The 19,248-nt window shown below is 46.2% G+C and overlaps 2 protein-coding genes across 3 annotated transcripts in view; one reads left to right on the forward strand and one right to left on the reverse strand.

Moving 5' to 3' along the window:
* Window positions 1–4,999, forward strand: part of SACM1L (SAC1 like phosphatidylinositide phosphatase) — a 66,387-nt gene extending 61,388 nt beyond the window's left edge. Inside the window, exons 21-24 of the mRNA XM_060022333.1 lie at window positions 474–569; window positions 1,846–2,041; window positions 3,887–3,948; window positions 4,874–4,999. The gene's annotated coding sequence lies outside the window, so the exon portion shown is untranslated. The remainder of the gene's footprint in view (window positions 1–473; window positions 570–1,845; window positions 2,042–3,886; window positions 3,949–4,873) is intronic.
* The window catches only part of SLC6A20 (solute carrier family 6 member 20), a 39,321-nt gene continuing 25,072 nt past the window's right edge, over window positions 5,000–19,248 (reverse strand). For both annotated transcript variants that reach the window (XM_060022335.1, XM_060022334.1), the window contains 5 exons: window positions 18,574–18,736; window positions 9,279–9,483; window positions 7,607–7,766; window positions 6,628–6,793; window positions 5,000–5,149 (listed from right to left, as the gene is read on the reverse strand). In XM_060022335.1, coding sequence (XP_059878318.1) covers window positions 5,000–5,149; window positions 6,628–6,793; window positions 7,607–7,766; window positions 9,279–9,483; window positions 18,574–18,736 — 844 coding nt within the window. The remainder of the gene's footprint in view (window positions 5,150–6,627; window positions 6,794–7,606; window positions 7,767–9,278; window positions 9,484–18,573; window positions 18,737–19,248) is intronic.

Consider the following 19,248-nt stretch of genomic DNA (forward strand, 5'->3'; position numbering starts at 1 on the left):
GTCCCCATCTACAACCCTCTCCAGTCTGTTCTCCACAGCTACAAGTGATCTTTCAAGTGTAAACTAGATGATGCAGGGCCCCACGTTAAACCCTCAGGTGAGATTCTTGCTCTTTGAAGGAAACCGGAGCTCTGTTGTGGCCTATAAGGCCTTATATGACCTGGTTTCTGCCCACTTCTCCAAGCTCATCTCCCATCGCTCCCGTCCCCAGTCCAACCACAGGCCTCCTTTCTGCTCTTTCTCTCCTGAGGGCCTTTGCACTGTCATTGCCTCTGCCTGGACAGACCTTCCAGCAATTCCAATAACTAGTTCATTCTTCTTCAAAATTCAGTCCACGTATCTCCTCCTCGACCACCTGATTGAAGCACTGTCCCTCTCACACCATCACTTGGCCCATTTATTTCCTTCTTAGAAAAGATCACAGTCTGTAATTAATATCATTTGTTATCTATCATTGTCTTTTTCCCTTCCAGAATCTAAAAGCCATGAAGTCCAGGGACCAGAACTTTCCCCAGAGCCTACACAGACACTGGATTGTAATATACTCCATAAAGGCTGATCCTATGCAGGTGGGCAATACGAAAGGACACGTGATTCACATGTAAGAGACTGGTCAGAAAATTCTGGTTGAGAATTTCATATTTGTAGACGTACTTTTTGCCTTGCAAAGGATTGTTTAAATCGCTCGTTTTTTTTCTTCCTGACTGGATGCTGAGTAGAAAATGGTTGGGTGAATTAATTCTCTTCCCCAGCTTTTCTATCTATAAAGTGGAACAGCCATAAATTAATTTTTCTATGTAAAATAACTTTTACAGAAATCTAACACAATAGTTTACACGCTCTTTCCGCCCCAGGACAGTTCTGAGGTCACACCCAAACCTATTGTGTGGGTTCTCATGGCCTCAGCCAACAAGGGATTCTGAGGTGGGCAGACTGCCCAGGGCACCTCTCAAAAGGGTTGGAAAGATTCTGCAGCAATTCGGAAGAGCTCACATTCTGTTTAAATCCAGCAAATTAGAATTTTTTCTCCTAATTTCTCTTTTGGATGCTACCCTTCCTGTTATCATGTGATCCTCTTCTCATGTGATGGCCTTCATGCACTGCATTGGTGCGGTTTCACTGCATGTGAGGAAGCAAACAGAGAAGGCAGTAGAAAAGAGACCAGATGGATTCTCCTTTATTTTCCTTTTTTTTTTTTCAAAATTAGCTAGTATGTTTACGTAAGGAGGGAAAATCTTGTGTTGAGAGGTCTCAAAACAAAACTACATCTCATAAGTGACCAGAAAGACCTAGAGATGTATTTGTTTAGGGTTTTATTTATGACAATTGCTAAAAAAACCCAATATTTCCCTACCTGATTCTTTAGAACTAAGAGTAGGTGTGTTTTTAGTATAATCAGAAAGCTTTCTGGAGTCCGTGTCTGGCTCTAATGTCATTGTACTGCTAAGGGCACAGGGATGAAACGTGCCTTTTTCTCTCCAGCTTATTGGAAGAGGGTGGACAAATGTTAAGATGACTGCTTTTGTGCAGTCCCTAGAAAATAGTCAAAGAATTCAAAGAATTTTTTGAAACAGGACTGAGGATTACTATGAAATGTTCTGCTCTTCATGCAGTTCTCAGAAAGCAGAAAAAAACTGAACCCAAGCTGGAGACATTTTCATCTGGAGCACATTAGTCTATAATAATGGGACTTCATCTGTTTGACTTCTGTGAGCAAATATTATTCTGGAGAAGTAACTTTTCCATACAATTAGAAATGCTCAAAAGTGCTTTCAAACTTTTAAAGGTCACTTTCGATGTAAGTGTGCCTAAATGTATGACACATTTTCCTTCTCTCTTAAACAGGGCCCTGGTTCTCAGATTTGGCAGGTTCCAGGGCGTGGCCTGGACACCAGGAGTTTTAAATGCTCCGGGGTGGTTGGAATGGACACTGAGGTGGAGGACCACTGAAGTACAGCAACTGTGAATGAAGAGCTGCTCTAGAACAACATTTGTGTCTACACTCCTGAGGATACCTAGCATTCAGGGCTGAAATACCCAGGTGATAACCAACCCCCGAGGGGCGGCCCCTGTTGTAAGACAGTGACCTGGGCTGGGGGCTCGGAGACTGTGACCCGTAAGGATTCAGGAACAGACTCTGTGCTGTGTATTTGCTGTTGAGTGTGCTCACTCTCCAAGCCTTGATAGCCGAGGTTTTGTGACACCGAAGAACCCTCTGATGAGAAATCAGAGGACTGACTAGTTGTGGTAAGTAAATGCTGGTTCATGCACTTTAAAGCCAAGTGATTTTTTTTTTCTTTTCCATTATGGTTTATCACAGAATACTGGATATAGTTCCCCGTGCTAGAGTAGGACCTTGTTGTTTACCCATTCTATATATAATAGTTGGCATCTGCCGATCCCAGCCTCCCAATCCATCCTTCCCCCACGCCCCCTCCTCCTTGGCAAACCACACGTCTGTTCTGTGTGAGTCTGTTTCATAGATAAGTTCATTTGTATCATATTTTAGATTCCACATATAAGTGATATCATATGGTATTTGTCTTTCTCTTTCTGACGTACTTAGTATGATCATCTCTAGGTCCATCCATGTTGCCGCAAATGGCATGATTTCGTTCTTTTTTATGGCTCAGTAATATTCCATTGTAATATTCCATTGTATATATGTACCACATCTTTATCCATTCATCTGTTGATGGACATTTAGGTTGTTTCCATGTCTTGGCTATTGTAAATAGTGCTGCTGTAAACACAGGGGTGCCTGTATCTTTCTGAATTATAGTTTTGTCTGGATATATGCCAAGGATTGGGATTGCTGGATCATATGGCAACTCTATTTTTAGTTTTTTGAGGAACCTCCATACTGTTTTCCATAGTAGCTGCACCAGTTTACATTCCCACCAACAAACAGTGTAGGATGGTTCTGCTTTCTCCACACCTTCTCCAGCATTTGTTATTTGTAGACTTATTTTTTTTAATTTTTATTTGTTTATTTGGCAGGGGCTACTCTTTGTTGCGGTGTGCGGACTTCTCATTGCAGTGGCTTCTCTCGTTGCGGAGCACAGGCTCTAGGCACGCGGGCTTCAGTAGTTGTGGCTCACGGGCTCTAGAGCGCAGGCTCAGTAGTTGTGACACACAGGCTTAGTTGCTCCGCAGCATGTGGGGTCTTCCCGGACCAGGGCTCGAACCCATGTCCCCTGCATTGGCAGGTGGACTCTTAACCACTGCGCCACCGGGGAAGCCCTATTTGTAGACTTTTTAATGATGGTCATTCTGACTGGTGTGTGACATTTTGATTTGTAGTTTTGATTTGCATTTCTCTATTAGTGATGTTGAGCATCGTTTCATGTGCATGTTGGCCATCTGTATGTTGTCTTTGCAGAAATGTCTATTTAGGCCTTCTGCCCATTTTTGGATTGGGTTATTTTTTGTTGTTGACCTGTTTGTATATTTTGGAAATTAAGCCCTTGTTGGTAACATCATTTGCAAGTATTTTCTTCCAGTCCATAGGTTGTCTTTTTGTTGTGTTTATGGGTTTTTTTTGCTGTGTAACAGCTTAAGTTTGTTTAGGTCCCATTTGTTTGTTTTTATCTCTGTTCTCTCGGGAGAGTGAGCTAAGAAAACATTGGCACGATTTATGTATGTCAGAGAATGCTTTACCTATGTTCTCTTCTAGGAGTCTTACGGTGTCATGTCTTATATTTAAGTCTTTAAGCCATTTTGAGTTTATTTTTGTATGTGGGGTGGGGGTGTGGTCTAACTTCATTGACTTACATGCGGCTCTCCAGCTTGCCTAACACCACCAAGTGGTCTTTTTATGGGCATCAGGTGAAGCTGGAAGTTCAAGACTGCCTAAGACCTTTCTAATGCCTATTTCTTGTTATAGGGAAGTTTATGGCATGAAAAAGAAAAGCCATCTCTAGAACATCTGATGTTCCAGGTGAATGTGTAAGTGTCTTTAAAGATGTCTGTACAAATCTACTCAAAGAAACTGTGTGCTTCACTGAGAGCATGGAATTGAGGAGTGTTAGAGCAGTAAGGGACCTCCTCACTTCCGGGATAACCCTGACCTACTTATTGCAGTTAAACGACAGGAGACGTTCACAAGGTGGACTAATGCTGTATCATAAATATGGTGTCTTCACTTACTGGGTGTTCTGTTTGAGAGCCGTCTTTCTATACATTTTAGAAAACTTATGTACAGATAATTTAAAACTAGGTTATGGTCTTTCTTTCCTATAAAGAGTTGGTCATCATGTCCAAATATAACCTTAGGTCTATGGGAAAGTTAGCTTCACTTTCATCCTCATAGAGGCTCTGGCAGCTTTTCAGTGTCGTGAGACACCAGGGCCGAAGGTGGTTTGGGGTTGTTCGTAGAGAGGACTGGTCTTGGACCCACTGAGAGGCCTCAGATTAGGGAAAAGTGACTCCTTTTGTGAGCTCCAAACAAAGGCCTTCTTTCTTTATGGCCAGTCAATCCTATTAGCGAAGGAGAACACAGTGATTGCAGGTTCACCGTGACTGAAAAAAGAACTAATTAATTTTGCATTGATGACATTCAGATTAGTCATCTTAGTTAAAAAACTCCTTTTCAAAATTCTCTAAAAATGAATGCCCGCTAGTATGTTGGGATCTCACCAGAAAACATTCCTTAAATTTTATCCCATAAAAACAGTAGTCAAATTTCAGCTCCCGGTGTGCCCTACTTCTAGGACTTTGCTAGAGTCGAGCAGTCGTCTTCAAGACTGGCTGTGAGAATTCTGCCTCCGTGGTGACAGGGAGGAAGCACCGTGTGTGACTCTGGGGATGGCGGGTGGGGTGTGTGTCCTGCTGAGGGAGTAGTCTTTCTTTTCACCTTCCTAATCCTTTCTAGACTCGAGAAGACGATGGGCGAATGCTTCCGGAGTCAATATTTCCAAAAGCAGCCGAGGCGGCTCCATCTGTACGTAAGTGGCTGTAAGATAGCAGCTGACGGCAGTCTCGGGGGGAAGCCCAGCTCTCAGGCCACGGAGGCTGTGTCTCTCCGCTTGAGGCGGCGCACGATGAAAGTCCCCAGGGCCCCCAGGGGGATGCACATGGTAGAGGAGGCCACGAGCAGCCCAATGATGGCCAGTGCATACGGGGGGTAGTCTTTGGTCACAAGCTGGCCCTGAAGAAGGAACCTGAGTGTCAGAAGAAAGAACCTCCCGTGCGGAGCCTTCCGAGGGCACCACCCCTCCAGGCCTCAGGCCCTCCAGCGTGAGGAAGAGAGCATCTGCGGCCGGGCATCCTTGCACACGGGGCCGCCCCAGCTCTGCGTGCAGGTCACTAGTGGCTCTGCTGGGCAGACTAACTCCCCCTGTGCATACTGTTTGGAGCTATCTGGAAAAAGCAACCATGAGAACCCTCCAAGGCTTACGTTCAAGGCAGCAGCAGGGCACCTAAATGTAGGGGCTACCTGTCCAGTACAGCAGCCACCAGGCATAGGTGGCCATTGAGCACTGGGAATGTGGCCGGGGATGCGCAAGAAGTGAATTTTAAATATTGTTTAAATTTCAGTAGCCACATGTGGTTATTAGCTTCTGTGTCCAGCAGCACAGCTCTCATCTCAGGAGAAGTGTTGATGGACCTCAGGACTTACTTGGAAGAATGATGGATGGTTCCGTAAATGCAAAACTGATGAGAAACCAGTTGAGGCCCAAAAGCCACTAAATGCTACACTACCTTTCCACAAAGGAACCAGAGGACAGCTAAATCCAGGGAGCAGGTACTTGCTGTCAACCAAAGCACGTATGGTTTGTAAACCAAAATGCCAGCCGGAGTGTGGCCGCGGGAACCAGCCCACAGACTTCTGTTGCTCGTCTGTTACTCATTGTGTTCTGTGTGACGAGTACAGGAATTGGGAGGAAACATAAATGATTTTAGCAGTTTGACAGCCTATAATCCTGTGTCTGCTGAATCTGATACATATTTGGTGCTTGTATTTGCTCTACCTTTTTTTTTAAGGAATTCACTGTTAATTGCATTTTCCAAAAGTATCAGGCTGCAGGGACTGGAGGAAACACCCTGCTCCTCCACTGCGGGGTGGGAAGCCCTGCTCGGCACCACTGCCAGAACCAGACGCGGTGGCGCCTTCCCAGCCATGGTGCAGCGTGGAGTGTGTGGACTGGAGCACGGGGTGCACACTGCACACACACCATATGCTAAGGGGCAGCATCTTCTGCCCACAGGGAAAGAAATCCAAATTGGTCAGTTGTATTACTTTCCTTAAAAAGTAAATCTTTTTTATGAGAGTGTGTCTGTGCAAGGACAGCCAAGGCTGACCCTCAGGCCCGGTGCCGTGATGCGGCTGTCCAGGTTGTCAAAACACTGCTGTGCTGCCTCTGCTGGGTGAGCAGATGCAGCCCAGCCTCCTGAGTGCCCCTCTCAGTCCCCGGTTCTGTCCTAGCAACTCCAGTGTAAACGCCAGTCCCTGCCCCACCCAGCTCCTCAGGGGCCATGCCCTCCAGCCTTGCTTGGCCTTGCCTGAGTGGCCTCAGTGGAAGTTCTGGACGGAATCTCACTCTCTTCACTGCAGCCCATGTTGAAAAACTCAGCCCAGCTGCTGGGCTGAGTATTTTTACATACCTGGGTGATGTTTTTACATACCTGGGAGGCGTCCCAGGCTTGGTACTGCAGGGTCCCTGTGATGATGTAGTCACTCAGGTAGAAGACAAAGAGGCTGATGATGAGCAGCGGGCTCACACCGCCCCACATGGCCTTCCAGTACCAGTTCAGAGCGTGTCCAGTCATAGCCTTAAGGTCGCTTTCAAATCTGTTTGGAGGTGGGGTGAGAAAGCTTGGATTATCCATGCTGTTGGCGCCAGGCAGTCCAGGCCACACCTCCTCGTCTGCTCAGGAAGATTCTGTGCTGGGCACCACTGATGTCTGAACACGACCACTGGGCGGTCTCTGATTCCTTGTGGGGGTCTTGGGGGCAGGGAGGGAAGAAGGGCTGAGGCCGCCACAGAGGGGGCAAAGCAACCACCCATAGGCGAGTGGACATCAGAGGCCATCCTCCTGGTGCCGGCCTTCAGCTGGAGGCTGCTGCTGTACACCAGAGGGCCTGGCGGGATGCCTGTGAAGCCAGTCCTCAACACCAGGGGACCGCGAGGGCAGCCCTGCTCCACCCCTCCCACCCTGCTGTCTGTCAGCAACTCTCCTTCCCCCTAGAAACGCCCCCACAGGGGAATCGCTTTTGTCCCCTGAAACCAGAGCAGGTTTTCTGGGGCAGAGGGAAAACCTGAAGGAAGCAGAAGCACCTTGGCCCTGACCCGTTGGAGCTGGCATGGAGTGGTGCTTCCCAAGTGTAGCTGCCTGCAGCCCACCATTGTGATTCCCATCGTCTGTGGGCTTTTTATAATTGACTCATTTACCTGAATTTAGCAATAGCATGACAATATATCCGTTTTACCATGGATTGGATAGGCTAATCATATTTTTCTGCCCCCCCCCGCTGCAGACCACAAAGACCCACGTGCATAATGTGAACACTTGGGACTCTCGAAACTACATGTGGCAGAAAGTGTTGTGAGGCATGGCCTTCACGGGTGGGTTTCCTGGGCGGCTGGCGGGGCAGGCCTCCTACCTCCTCAGTCCGTACAGGTAGCACACGGCGGCCGCCTCCACCAGGACAATGAGCAGCAGGGGCAGCGTGGCAGCGTAGTCATTGAAGATGTCGAACCAGTAGTTGCCGGCCTCCATGGTGAACACCAAGCCAATGGCACAGCTGACGAGGCACACCAGACCTAGGAGCACAAGACCGCCTGCTCACCCGCCTGAGACCCCGGCCTGCGCACCCAGCTTTCTATGGGGCCCAAGAGCCATGGACCCTGAGGAGGCGCTGGCCGTTCAGTTCATCCTCATGGGCTGGGGGAGCCATCGTGGACTGGCCTCTCTGCACGTGTGTGCCACGTGTGTGTGTTGGGCAGCGTGGGGCAAAGGTGTTGCAAGGAGTGTCAGCAGGACTTCCTGCTGTTAATTCATGGGGCCGTCCAGTAGTGGGGAATCAAACTCGGTGGAAAAGAGAAACTTGTAGGCGTTGCTGTCTAGGGGAATCTCACCCAATCTATGGGTCTGGTGACTCTGTTTATCCCAGCAACTCAGCCACTAAGCTCATGGGAAGTGAATCAGGGGAGGAGATTTGAGCTGCAGGGCACCCCTCACAGGACCCCCTAGAGAGGATTCACATCTGACCAGAAGAGAGGAGTAGGGAGGGGAGGAGAAGAAACAAATGCTTACCCAGCTGCTACTGCGCCCCAGGCACTTGCCATGCAGTGGAGGCTTTAGCTTCTGGGGCAGCTTATCAGGAGCCCCCTTCTACAGAGGGGGAAGCCAAGGCTCAGAGATGTCGGGTAACTTTCCCAACATTCCACAGCACAGAAAGAAAGTTGGAATTCAGACACAGGCCCTTCTGTCTCCAGAACCGAAGCTCTGGCTCCAGTCTCTGCTGCCTCCCTTGGGCACCCCACAAAGTATTAGACTCTAAAGCTCCCACCTGCCCTTTCCATGGCCACAGCCTACACCACCAGCCAGTGAGCCCCACTGCTGTCCTGAGGCGGACACAAGAACAGGCTCTGTGCGGGAGGGGAGGCTCACATAATGCTGGCTCCTGAGGGCAGGGAGGCTAAGCGCTAGAGGGCTCTGGTGGGAGCTGGGTTTGATGTGGGCTGGGACGAGGGGTTCTGGATGTGGGGGTGAGGAGTCACGGTTCTCTGGACACTGCCAGGTTGCACTGGAGCAGATGGGTGGTGGAGTGAAGTGGAGAGGCAGGCCTGGATAAACAGGCTCTTGCCTTCACAAGGCAAAGGTCTGCCAGCTGCAGAATGGGTAGATGAATTGTGGTGTATGGTCTTAGGCTGGATTATTACACGGACGGGAAAGAGGACGGGGATGGGGGCGTACTGATGGGGCAGGAGCAGGGAGGGGCTCTCCGGTGTGAGAAATGTACGTGTTGTTGTTATGCTTCAGTCAACACAAAGACAAAAGCAGGTTCTCTGCTGGCCTGGAGAGCTTTGAGGGCCGTGCTGGGGAGTTTGGCCTTTGCGAAGGTTGGGGTGACCACTTCACTCCCCTGTGACGTGGAGAACCAGATGCATGGGGTGAAGCATGTGTACCAGGTCCCAGATTGCCCGAGAGGAGAGAGCCATGGCAGGACCCCAGTGAGGCTGCTGCGGCCTCTCGCTGAGCCCGCGGCCCCTGAGGAGACTCCTCCCTCTGCTCACCTCCCCGAGCCCCGCCGCCTTCGCTGGCCCACTCACCTGAGATTGCCTCCTTGGGCAGGTAGCTGGAGATGACCTTGCTGTCGGTCAGAGGGGTGAGGATGGCGGCCGTGTTCCCCAGCATGCTTCCAATGCCCAGCATCAGCAGCATGAAGAAGTAGAGCACCGACCACAGCTGGGACACCTCCATGTTTTTAATGGCCTCTGTGTAGACGATGAAGGCCAGGCCGGTGCCCTGGACGGCCTGCCCACAGGATGAAGACACCAGTTACACACCCGGGCGACTTAGAACTTCTTCCCCAGGTGCTAAGCTACTTGGGGAACCTGAGAATCAGCCACGAGAAGCCACATTCTGAGGTTGGATCTTCCACCTGCACACCAGCCCACTGAGGGTAAGCTGGGCTGGACAGAAATGCGAGCTGTCAGGAGCCCTTATTTGCAAAGTGTGAGGAGACACCTCAGTCAACTTGGAACACTGAGTTCCTCTCTCCTGCCCCAACTCACATCATTATGGATAAAATATAGTAGAATAATGGTTGCATAATTTCTGCTTCCTGTATCATGACTGACTGGGTGTTCCGGGAGCTGAGATGGTGGAGCCACAGCTACAGGGGCCAGAATGGTGGGGAGCTGGCCTGGCCGGCAGGCAACCAAGTGGGCAGGCTGCTCAGAGGCCAGATGCCTGCGGCGGTAACGCTGCTGTAGGGATACTGAACTGTGGAAATAGAGCCTCAGCTCCTGGTTGAAAGGGCTTATGGGTGGGGGTGGGGAAGCACCCCCTGGCTGCCAGCAGCAGAAGCAAACACTGGGGAAGGCTTCCATTGCAGGTCTGAATTGGGTTACCTGTAAGACCACCAGAGATGATCAAGCGGTGAGCTTGCAACCCGAGATTTATAAACTGACCAGAAAACATGCCACTGTGAGTGAAGAGTCAGCAGGAATAAGAACTAAGATTTCAGCACCCTTCCCCTGGAATGGCAGATGTTGGATTGTCAGATTCAAAATACAGGTCAGCTCAACAGCATACCAATGGGGACAATGGTATTCATCCGCCCTGGGTGCAGACCATAAGGGAGTGATCACTTGCAGAGAATTTAAAAACAACAGAACCTACTAAAGGTGGCCTGCTTTTTATTACCATGAGCCGACAGTGCTAAGCAGTGTCACTGATAATACATGCCCCCAGAAGACAGCTGGGATGCGATAAAGGTGAACAAATAAACTAGGAAGCATGCCGGTCAATACAGACACTGTTGTATAAAATAACAATAGCATCCAATTTATCAGTTTAAAAAGAATTGGGAACTTCCCTGGTGGCTCAGTGGTTAAGAATCCACCCGCCAATTCAGGGGACACGGGTTCGAACCCTGGTCCGGGAAGATTCCACAAGCCACAGAGCAACTATGCCTGTGCACCACAACTATTGAGCCCACGCGCCTAGAGCCTGTGCTCTGCAACAATAAAAGCCACCACAATGAAAAGCCCGGCCCTCATACCGCAGAGAAGAGTAGCCCCCCACTCACCACAACCCCACGTACAGCATCAAAGACCCAATGCAGCCAAAAAAAAAAAAAAATTTGTTAACCTTTAAAAAATAAATAAATAAGAATTGGACATAAAAGGTATTTAAAACAAGAGGGGTGAGTGAAAGTGTCTGAAAGTCCTTGTACTGTTTGGGAAGGAACTCAAGGTATAGTTTAACTTTAAACTTTGTTAAAGATTCATGGAAAAATTCAAGTGGAAAAAAGTCTAAATAAATCAATAACCACACAATTCTTGGGCACTGAGCCAAACTCAAAAAGTAAGTGAGGAAAATTCCCAGGTGCCAGAAACAAAAAGGAAATTTGAACTGAGCAGGAACACAAGTAGGCCTCAGAAGTCATCTGAACAGGATCCAGGCCTTAAAGGCAGGGGCTGAGGTCTGGGGATCTGCAGACACCCTGGTAGGGAGGGTCGTGCCACAGGTCAGTGTAAGCAGGGAGGAAGGAATAACAAAGTGTTGCCTCATCCACGAAATGACCTGGAATGGCTCCACCTATGAAATCAAAGGGCCAAAAAAACTCCAAGGTACCTTATTGGCAAGCAGAGCTATGGACCTTTACTGTTCCCTCTTCTTGAAAGGCATTCTCTAGAGACACTTTCTAGAAGCAGTCTCTAGAAGTATTTACATTAAATATAAGAATTAGACAAACATGCCCACTCTCATTTGCACTTCCACTGTGCTAGAAAAAAATTCCTAGGATCCGCAGGTGCCATAAGAATTACATAGAAAAGTAAAGCAAATATATAGACAAATATGAGAATAAGAGAATTCATCAAGGTTGCCAGATAAAGGACCAACACAAAAACTGTTAGCTTTTTTTTGCAACGAAAACCAGCAATGGTAGAAATTGGGAAATGAACACTATTTACAATAGGAACAAAACAATAAGGTTCATAGACATAAAGGTAAATCAAAGATCTGCCAGGATTTTGTGGAGAAAAATTAGTTGCAGAATATAAAAGAAGACTTCAGTGAATGATGAGAAAAAGCCTGCTCCTAAATCAGAAGTCACAGTTGAAAAAAATATTGATTGTTCCCAAATTATATTACAGAGTCAGTGCAATTCTAATAAAAGTTAAAGGGATTTCCCACCCCCCAGTGGAACTTGTCAAATTGACCTGAAAATTAATGTGAAAAAAAAGGTCCCAGGGACTTCCCTGGTGGCATAGTGGATAAGACTCCACACTCCCAACGCATGGGGCCTGGGTTCTATCCCTGGTCAGGGAACTAGATCCCACATGCATGCTGCAACCAAGGAGCACGTGAGCCTTAACTAAGGAGCCCACGTGCCGCAACTAAGGAGCCTGCCTGCCTCAACTAAGAGCTGGCGCAACCAATATTAAAAAAAAAAAAAAGTCCTAGAATAATGTTGCTAAAATGGCCACACTACGCAAAGCAATCTACAGATTTAATGAGATCCTTGTCAAATTATACATGGCATTTTTCACAGACCAGAATAATCCTTTATATGGAACCAAAAAAAGACCCAGAATTGCCAAAGCAATCCTGAGGAAAAAGAACAAAGCAGGAGACACAACCCTCCCAGACTTCAGAAAATACTACTAAGCTACAGTAAAGAAAACAGTGTCATGGTCTGGTCACAAAAACAGACATATGGATCAATGGAACAGAATACAGAGGCCCGAAATAAACCTACACACCTACAGTCAATTAATCTTCAACAAAGAAAGCAAGAATATACAATGGAGAAAAGACAGTCTTTTCAGCAAGTAGTGTTGGAAGCTGAACAGCCGCAAATAAAGTTAGCACACACCCTCACACCATACACAAAAATAAGCTCAAAAGGGATTAAAGTCTTAAATACAAGATATGACACGATAAAACCCCAGAAGAGAACATAGGCAAAACATTCTGTGACATAAATCATACCATTTTCTTAGGTCAGACTCAAGGCAACAGAAATAAAAGCAAACCTACCAATGGACCCAATCAAACATAAAGCTTTTGCACATCGAAGGAAACCATGAACAAAAAGACAACTACGGACTAGGAGAAAATATTTCAAAATGATGCAACCTACAAGGGCTAAATTTCAAAGATATACAAACAGCATGTACGACTCAACAACAAGACAACCCAATCAAAAAAAAAAAAGGAAAAAAGACCTAAAAACATTTCTCCAAAAAAAAAAAAAATATATATATATATATATGGCCAAAAGGCACAAGGAAAAAGTTCAACATATATAATTATGACACAAATACAAATCAAAACTACAAGTTGTCACCTCAGCAGTACGAAGGACAATCAGCCTGGTCAAAAAACCCCAAAAAGTCTACATACAATAAATAAGGGACAGTGTCTGGAGAACAAGGAACCCCTGGTTAGTGGGAAGGTAAATTGGTAACAGCACAATGGACAGCAGTAGGGAAGGTCCTTAAATAATGAAAAATAGAGCTCCCATAAGGTCCAGCAATAACACTCCTGGGCAAATATCTGTAGAAAACCATCCTTCAAATACACACATGGACCCCAACAGTCGTTGAGGTAAGATTTACAATAGCCGAGGCATCGAAACTACTGAAATGTCCATCGAGTTGAATGAACGGATAAAGAAAACGCCATACGTGTGCACAGTGGACTATTAGCCAGAAAACAGAAATCATGCCATTTGCAGCAACATGGATGGATCAGGAGATGATCTAACTAAGTCCAGTAAGTCAGAGTAAGACAAATATATGACATCACTTACAGGTGGAATCTAAAAAAGGATACAGATGAACTAACTGACAAAACAAAAACAGACTCACAGCCTTAGATAAGTAATTTAGAGTTACCAAAGGGGGAAGTTGCAGAGGGGGGGGGCGACAGAAATTAGGAGGTTGGGATTAATACATACACACTAATATGTATGTGTATATATAATTATAAAATAGATAATCAATGAGCACCTACTGGAGAGCACAGGGACTTCTACTCAACACTCAGTAATAACCTATGTGGGAAAAGAATCCGAAAGAGAATAGGTTCTTGTATATGTATAACTGAATCAAGCTGCTGTAAAACTCAAACACAGCATTGTAAATCAACCATTAATAGAAAATAAAACATAAATTATAAAAGAGGGAACAAATGCAGACTATATTGCCCTGAGGCCTCAGTGGCCAGGACTGGTGTCACATTCTTGGAGCCTGAGCAGGCTTGGGATCCACGGCTGGGCTGTCACGGGGCTGAGGGAGCTGGGGAGGATGTGCCAGCAAACGAGCCCCACCCTTGTATCTGTGGTGCCTAGTCCCCTCTGCGTGGGACCACAGTCTCCGGATCCACACGGGTCCTCCTACTGCTGAAGCAAGCCTAGTGCACCCAAAGGATGGTGGACCTGCTGGGAGGAAAGAGCTGTGAAAAGACACCGGATCTCCACGGCTCCTGCTGGTGGGGTTCCCACCTCCAGCCTCCTTCCTTAGAGACGCCCCACCTACGAACCATGGCACCATCAGCATAGCACTACTGTAGGGGTTGGGAATCAGTCTGCACGGTGAGGGGGGTGGGAAGTATCCAGACACAGGCCCTTGGGGTTTTCTTACGGCATTTTCCGTGTAATTTAGAACCCAGGAACACAGCTTTCCCTAAGCCTATGGTTGCCCGAGTTACCAGAGGGGGGCATGAAGAAGTGCTGCCGCCTTGTGGCCGCTTCTCATAACAACATCCTTAAAACACTGCTCATGGTCACTTAATATTCACAAGGCCTGCGGGGCACTAAATGATCCCTGCTCTCAAGAAATGTCCTGTTGTAGGTAACGGAAAAAGAACTCAAAACAGGGCCGACTTTCAAAACAATTTCAAGAGATTAACTTTACTCACCCTGTTGTGGTTTTTCGTTTGTTTTAAAGCACGTGAAAAGATGTTCAGCGTCGCCAACGAGTAGAAAAATGGAAATCAAAATGACAATGAGTTATCCCCTGGCACCAATCATCAAAAATTCTCCAAAGAATAAATGCAGCAGAGGACGTGAAGAAAGGGGAACCCAACAATGCTGTTGGGAGGAAGGTAAATTGGTAATAGCCACAATGAAGAGCAGTAGGGAAGGTCCTTAAAAACTGAAAAATAGAGCTCCCATAATCTCCAGCAATCCCACTCCTGGGCAAATATCCGGAGAAAACCATCTTTCAAATACACACATGCACCCCCAATGGTCATTGCAGTAAGATTTACGATAGCCGAGGCATCAAAACTACCGAAAATCCACCGAGGTTAATGAATGGATAAACAAGATGCACTACATATACACAGTGGACTATTTCCCAGCCAGAAAACACAATGAAATCATGCCATGTGCACCAACATGGATGGATCAGGAGATGATCTCACTAGGTCCAGTAACTCAGACACAGTAAGACAAATATGATATCACTTACACGTGGAATCTAAAAACAGATACAAATGAAATAACTGACAAAACAAAAACAGACTCACAGCCTTAGAAAAGAAATTCAGAGTTGCCAAAGGGGGAAGTTGCAGAGGGGGGAGAGAGAAATTAGAAGGTTGGGATTAACACATACACACTAATATATGTACATATGTATATATATGTATATATATATACACACACACATACACACACATATATATGTATAAAAATAGATAACCAGTGAGGACCTACTAGAGAGCACAGGGACCTCTACTCAACACTCAGTAACAACCTATGTGGGAATAGAATCTGAAAGAGAACAGGTACATGTATAACTAAATCAACCTGCTGTAAAACTCAAACACAGCACTGTAAATCAACCATACTCCAACAGAAAGTAAAAATTAAATTTAAAGAAAAAAGAGGGAAAAAACGCCTACTATATTGCCCTGAGGCCTCGGTGACCTGGGCTGGTGTCACATCCCTGGAGCCTGAGCAGGATTGGGTCCCAAGGCTGGAGTGTGCTGGGGCTGAGGGAGCTGGGGAGGATGTGCCGGCAAACGAGCCCCCACCCCTTGGACCTGTAGTGCCTGGTCCCCTCTGCATGGGACTACAATCTCCAGATCCAGGCAGGTCCTCCTACAGCTGAATCAAGCCTAGTGCACCCAAAGGACGGTGGACCCTCTGGGTAGGAAGAGCTTTGAAAAGTCACCTGGTCTTCATGGGTTTGGTGGTGGGGTTCCCACCTCTAGCCTCGTTCCTTAGAGGCGCCCCCTGTATGTACCACAGCACCATCTGCATAGCACTTTTGCAGGGGTTGGGGATCAGTCTGCGCGGTGAGGGGATGAAGTAACGAGACGAGATGTAAACCCTCGGGGTTTTCTTCGGGCATTTTCCCTGTAATTTACAACCCAGGAATACGACTTTCTCTAAGCCTCTGGTTGCTGGAGTTACCAGAGTGGGGCATGAAGAAATGCTGCCGCCTTGTGGCCGTTTCTCATAACAACATCTTTAAAAGGGGGCTTATGGGCACTTAATATTCCCAAAGCCTGCGGGGCAGTAAATGACCCCTGGTCTAAAGAAATGTCCTGTTGTAGGTAACGGAGAAAGAATTCAAAACAGGGCCGACTTTCAAGAAGCCAGTTTCAAGAGTTTAGCTTTACTCACACTGTTTAAAAAAAAAAAAAGCACAGGGATAGATATTCAACATCGCTAATTATTAGAGAAATGCAAATCAAAACTTGGACAAGGTATTATCTCGCACCAGTCAGAACGGCCATCAACAAACGTCCACAAAGCATAAATGCAGAATAGGGTGTAGAGAAAACGGAAGCTGCCTACATGCTGCTGGTGGGAATGGAAATTTGTGACAGCCACTATGGCGAACAATCTGCAGCTTCTTTAAAAAACTAAAAATAGAGCTACCATACGATCCTGCAATCCCAGTCATGGGCGTAATCCCAGAGAACACCATCATTCGGAAAGACACATGCACCCCAACCTTTATTGCCACACTGTTTACAATAGCCAAGACATGGAAGCAACCAAAATGTCCATTGACAGAGGAATGGATAGAAAAGATGTGAATCTATATGATGGAATATTACTCAGCCATGAAAATTGAAATAATGCCATTTGCAGCAACAAGGATGGACCTAGAGATGATCATACTAAATGAAGTAAGTCAGACAGATAACGACAAATATCATATGACATCATTTACAGGTGGAATCTGAAAACTGATACAAATGTACCAATTTACAAAACAGAAACAGACTCTCAGATTTAGAAAAGAAACTTAACAGTTACCGAATGGGAAAAGTGGGGTGGAGGAGGTATAACTTGGGAGGTTGTGATTAACATATATGCACTAATATATATAAAAGAGATACCAACAAAGACCTACTCTGTAGCACAGGGAAGTCTACTCAACATCCTTTAATAACCTATAGGGGAAAAGAATCTGAAAAAGAATAGATCTGTGTCTACGTATAACTGAATCAGGTTGCTGGATGTCTAAAACAAACACAAGAGTGTAAATCAACTATACCCCAATATAAAATAAAATTAAATTCAACAAAGTTTGAAAAACTAAATATGACAAATGAACTTATCTATGAAAGAACAAAAGACTCACATACATAGAGAATAGACTTGCGGTTGCCTAGCGGGGTTGGGGGAGGGTTTGATTGGGGGTTTCGGACCTGCAGATGGAAACTATACATATAGAATGGATAAACCAGAAAGTAGTATTCTACAGCACAGGGAACTATATTCAATATCCTGTAATATCCCATGACGGAAAAGAATATGAAAAAGAATATATATGTATAACTGACTCACTTTGATGTATGTAAGAAAGTAACACAATACTTCAATTATTTAAAAAAAAAAAGTTGCCAGCATAGCAAATATAATTCTGTAAAATATAAATAAAGGTGATTTCAGTAGCAAAAGTTTTTTGGAAAAACCCAAATGTCTATCAGTAAGGGAATCCATAGGGAACTCTCTGGTTGTCCAGTGGTTAGGACTTTGGGCTTCTACTGCCGCTGGCCTGGGTCCAGTAAATTGTAGGATATTTGAATGATGGAATAAAATGTAGCTCTTACAGGGCTTCCCTGGTGGCGCAGTGGCTGAGAGTCCGCCTGCAGATGCAGGGGACACGGGTTCGTGCCCCGGTCCGGGAGGATCCCACCTGCCGCGGAGCGGCTGGGCCTGTGAGCCGTGGCCGCTGGGCCTGCGCGTCCGGAGCCTGTGCTCCGCGGCGGGGGAGGCCACAGCAGTGAGAGGCCCGTGTACCACAAAAAAAAAAAAAAAAAAAAAAAAAAAAAGAAGGTTCTGGCCTCTGGGGAGTAGTGAAAGCTTTGGGGACAGTTACAAAAGGGATTTTACCTTTATCCTTGAAATGTTCTCTTTTACATAAAAAAAATCTGAGCCCAAAATGACAAAATATTTACAATTTTTCATTCTGAGAGGTGGATAGATGTGTGTTTGTTGTATTATTCTTTATACTTTCCTCTATTTTTCAATTTTAAAAAGAGAAAATTTAAAGGAAGAAAGGACACAGGGAACCCAAAGGAACTGTGTAGAGACTGGGATTCCCGTGCAGCACTCGGGGAGACTAGTGGGCAGAGTTCTCGTCCTCTAAGAGGCACAAGGAAGGAGATACATATATATATATATATTGTTGTTGTTGTTTTGGTTTTTTTGTTTGTTTTCACACCACGCACAGCATGTGGGATCTTAGTTCCCCGACCAGGGATCAAACCCGTGCCCCCTGCAGTGAAAGCGTGGAGTCTTAACCACTGGACTGCCAGGGAAGTCCCGAGTTTTCCCTGATTTTCACAGGGTGTGCATACCCCTCAAGTTGCACTTTCTCTAGAACAGCTCCCAAAGGGCCCGAGACCTTGCCAGCACCTTACCGTTTCCAGCTCCGATTCCAAGCTGCAGTTTTTAATCTGTGGGAACACCTCGCTGTACTTGCTGGGGTAGGCAGACGCCAGGTAACTTTTCACCTCCTCCAGGTTGCTGACTGTCAAAAAGCCATCTTCAAGGTCGAAAGAATTGGTCAGCAGCAGAATCACCCTGCAGAGCAGAGCAGCTGATTAACCTTCGCTGATTACAAAACCCTCTGCCTCTTCTGATTAGGTGAGGTCGCTCCAACAAAGGGAATCTGTTGACTGGTGAGCTTTTAAAGGGCAGAGTGATTGTGAACGGCTTTGAAGAAGCCTCAGATAGGAACAGTGATGATCAAAGGAACCAAACCCCTGCAGCTGGGCTATTCTAACCTCTGGACCAACATTGTCTGACAGAACTTCCTGCGATGATTGGAACGTTCTCCATCAGTGCTGTCCAATATGGTACCCACTAGCCACATGTGGCAACTGAGTACTCTAATGAGGCTAGTGCAACTGAGGAACTGATTTAAAAGAATTTACATTGAAATAGAAACCAATTTAAATCAAAATTTAAATCAATTTAAAATTTTAGTTAATTTTTTTAAACTTATTTATTTTTGGCTGCACTGGGTCTTCACTGCTCCACGCGGGCTTTTTCTAGTTGCGGTGAGCGGGGGCTACTCTTCGTTGCAGTGCACG

The sequence above is a fragment of the Delphinus delphis genome, chromosome 10, assembly GCF_949987515.2.
Source record: "Delphinus delphis chromosome 10, mDelDel1.2, whole genome shotgun sequence".
NCBI classification, from domain to species: Eukaryota; Metazoa; Chordata; class Mammalia; order Artiodactyla; family Delphinidae; genus Delphinus; species Delphinus delphis.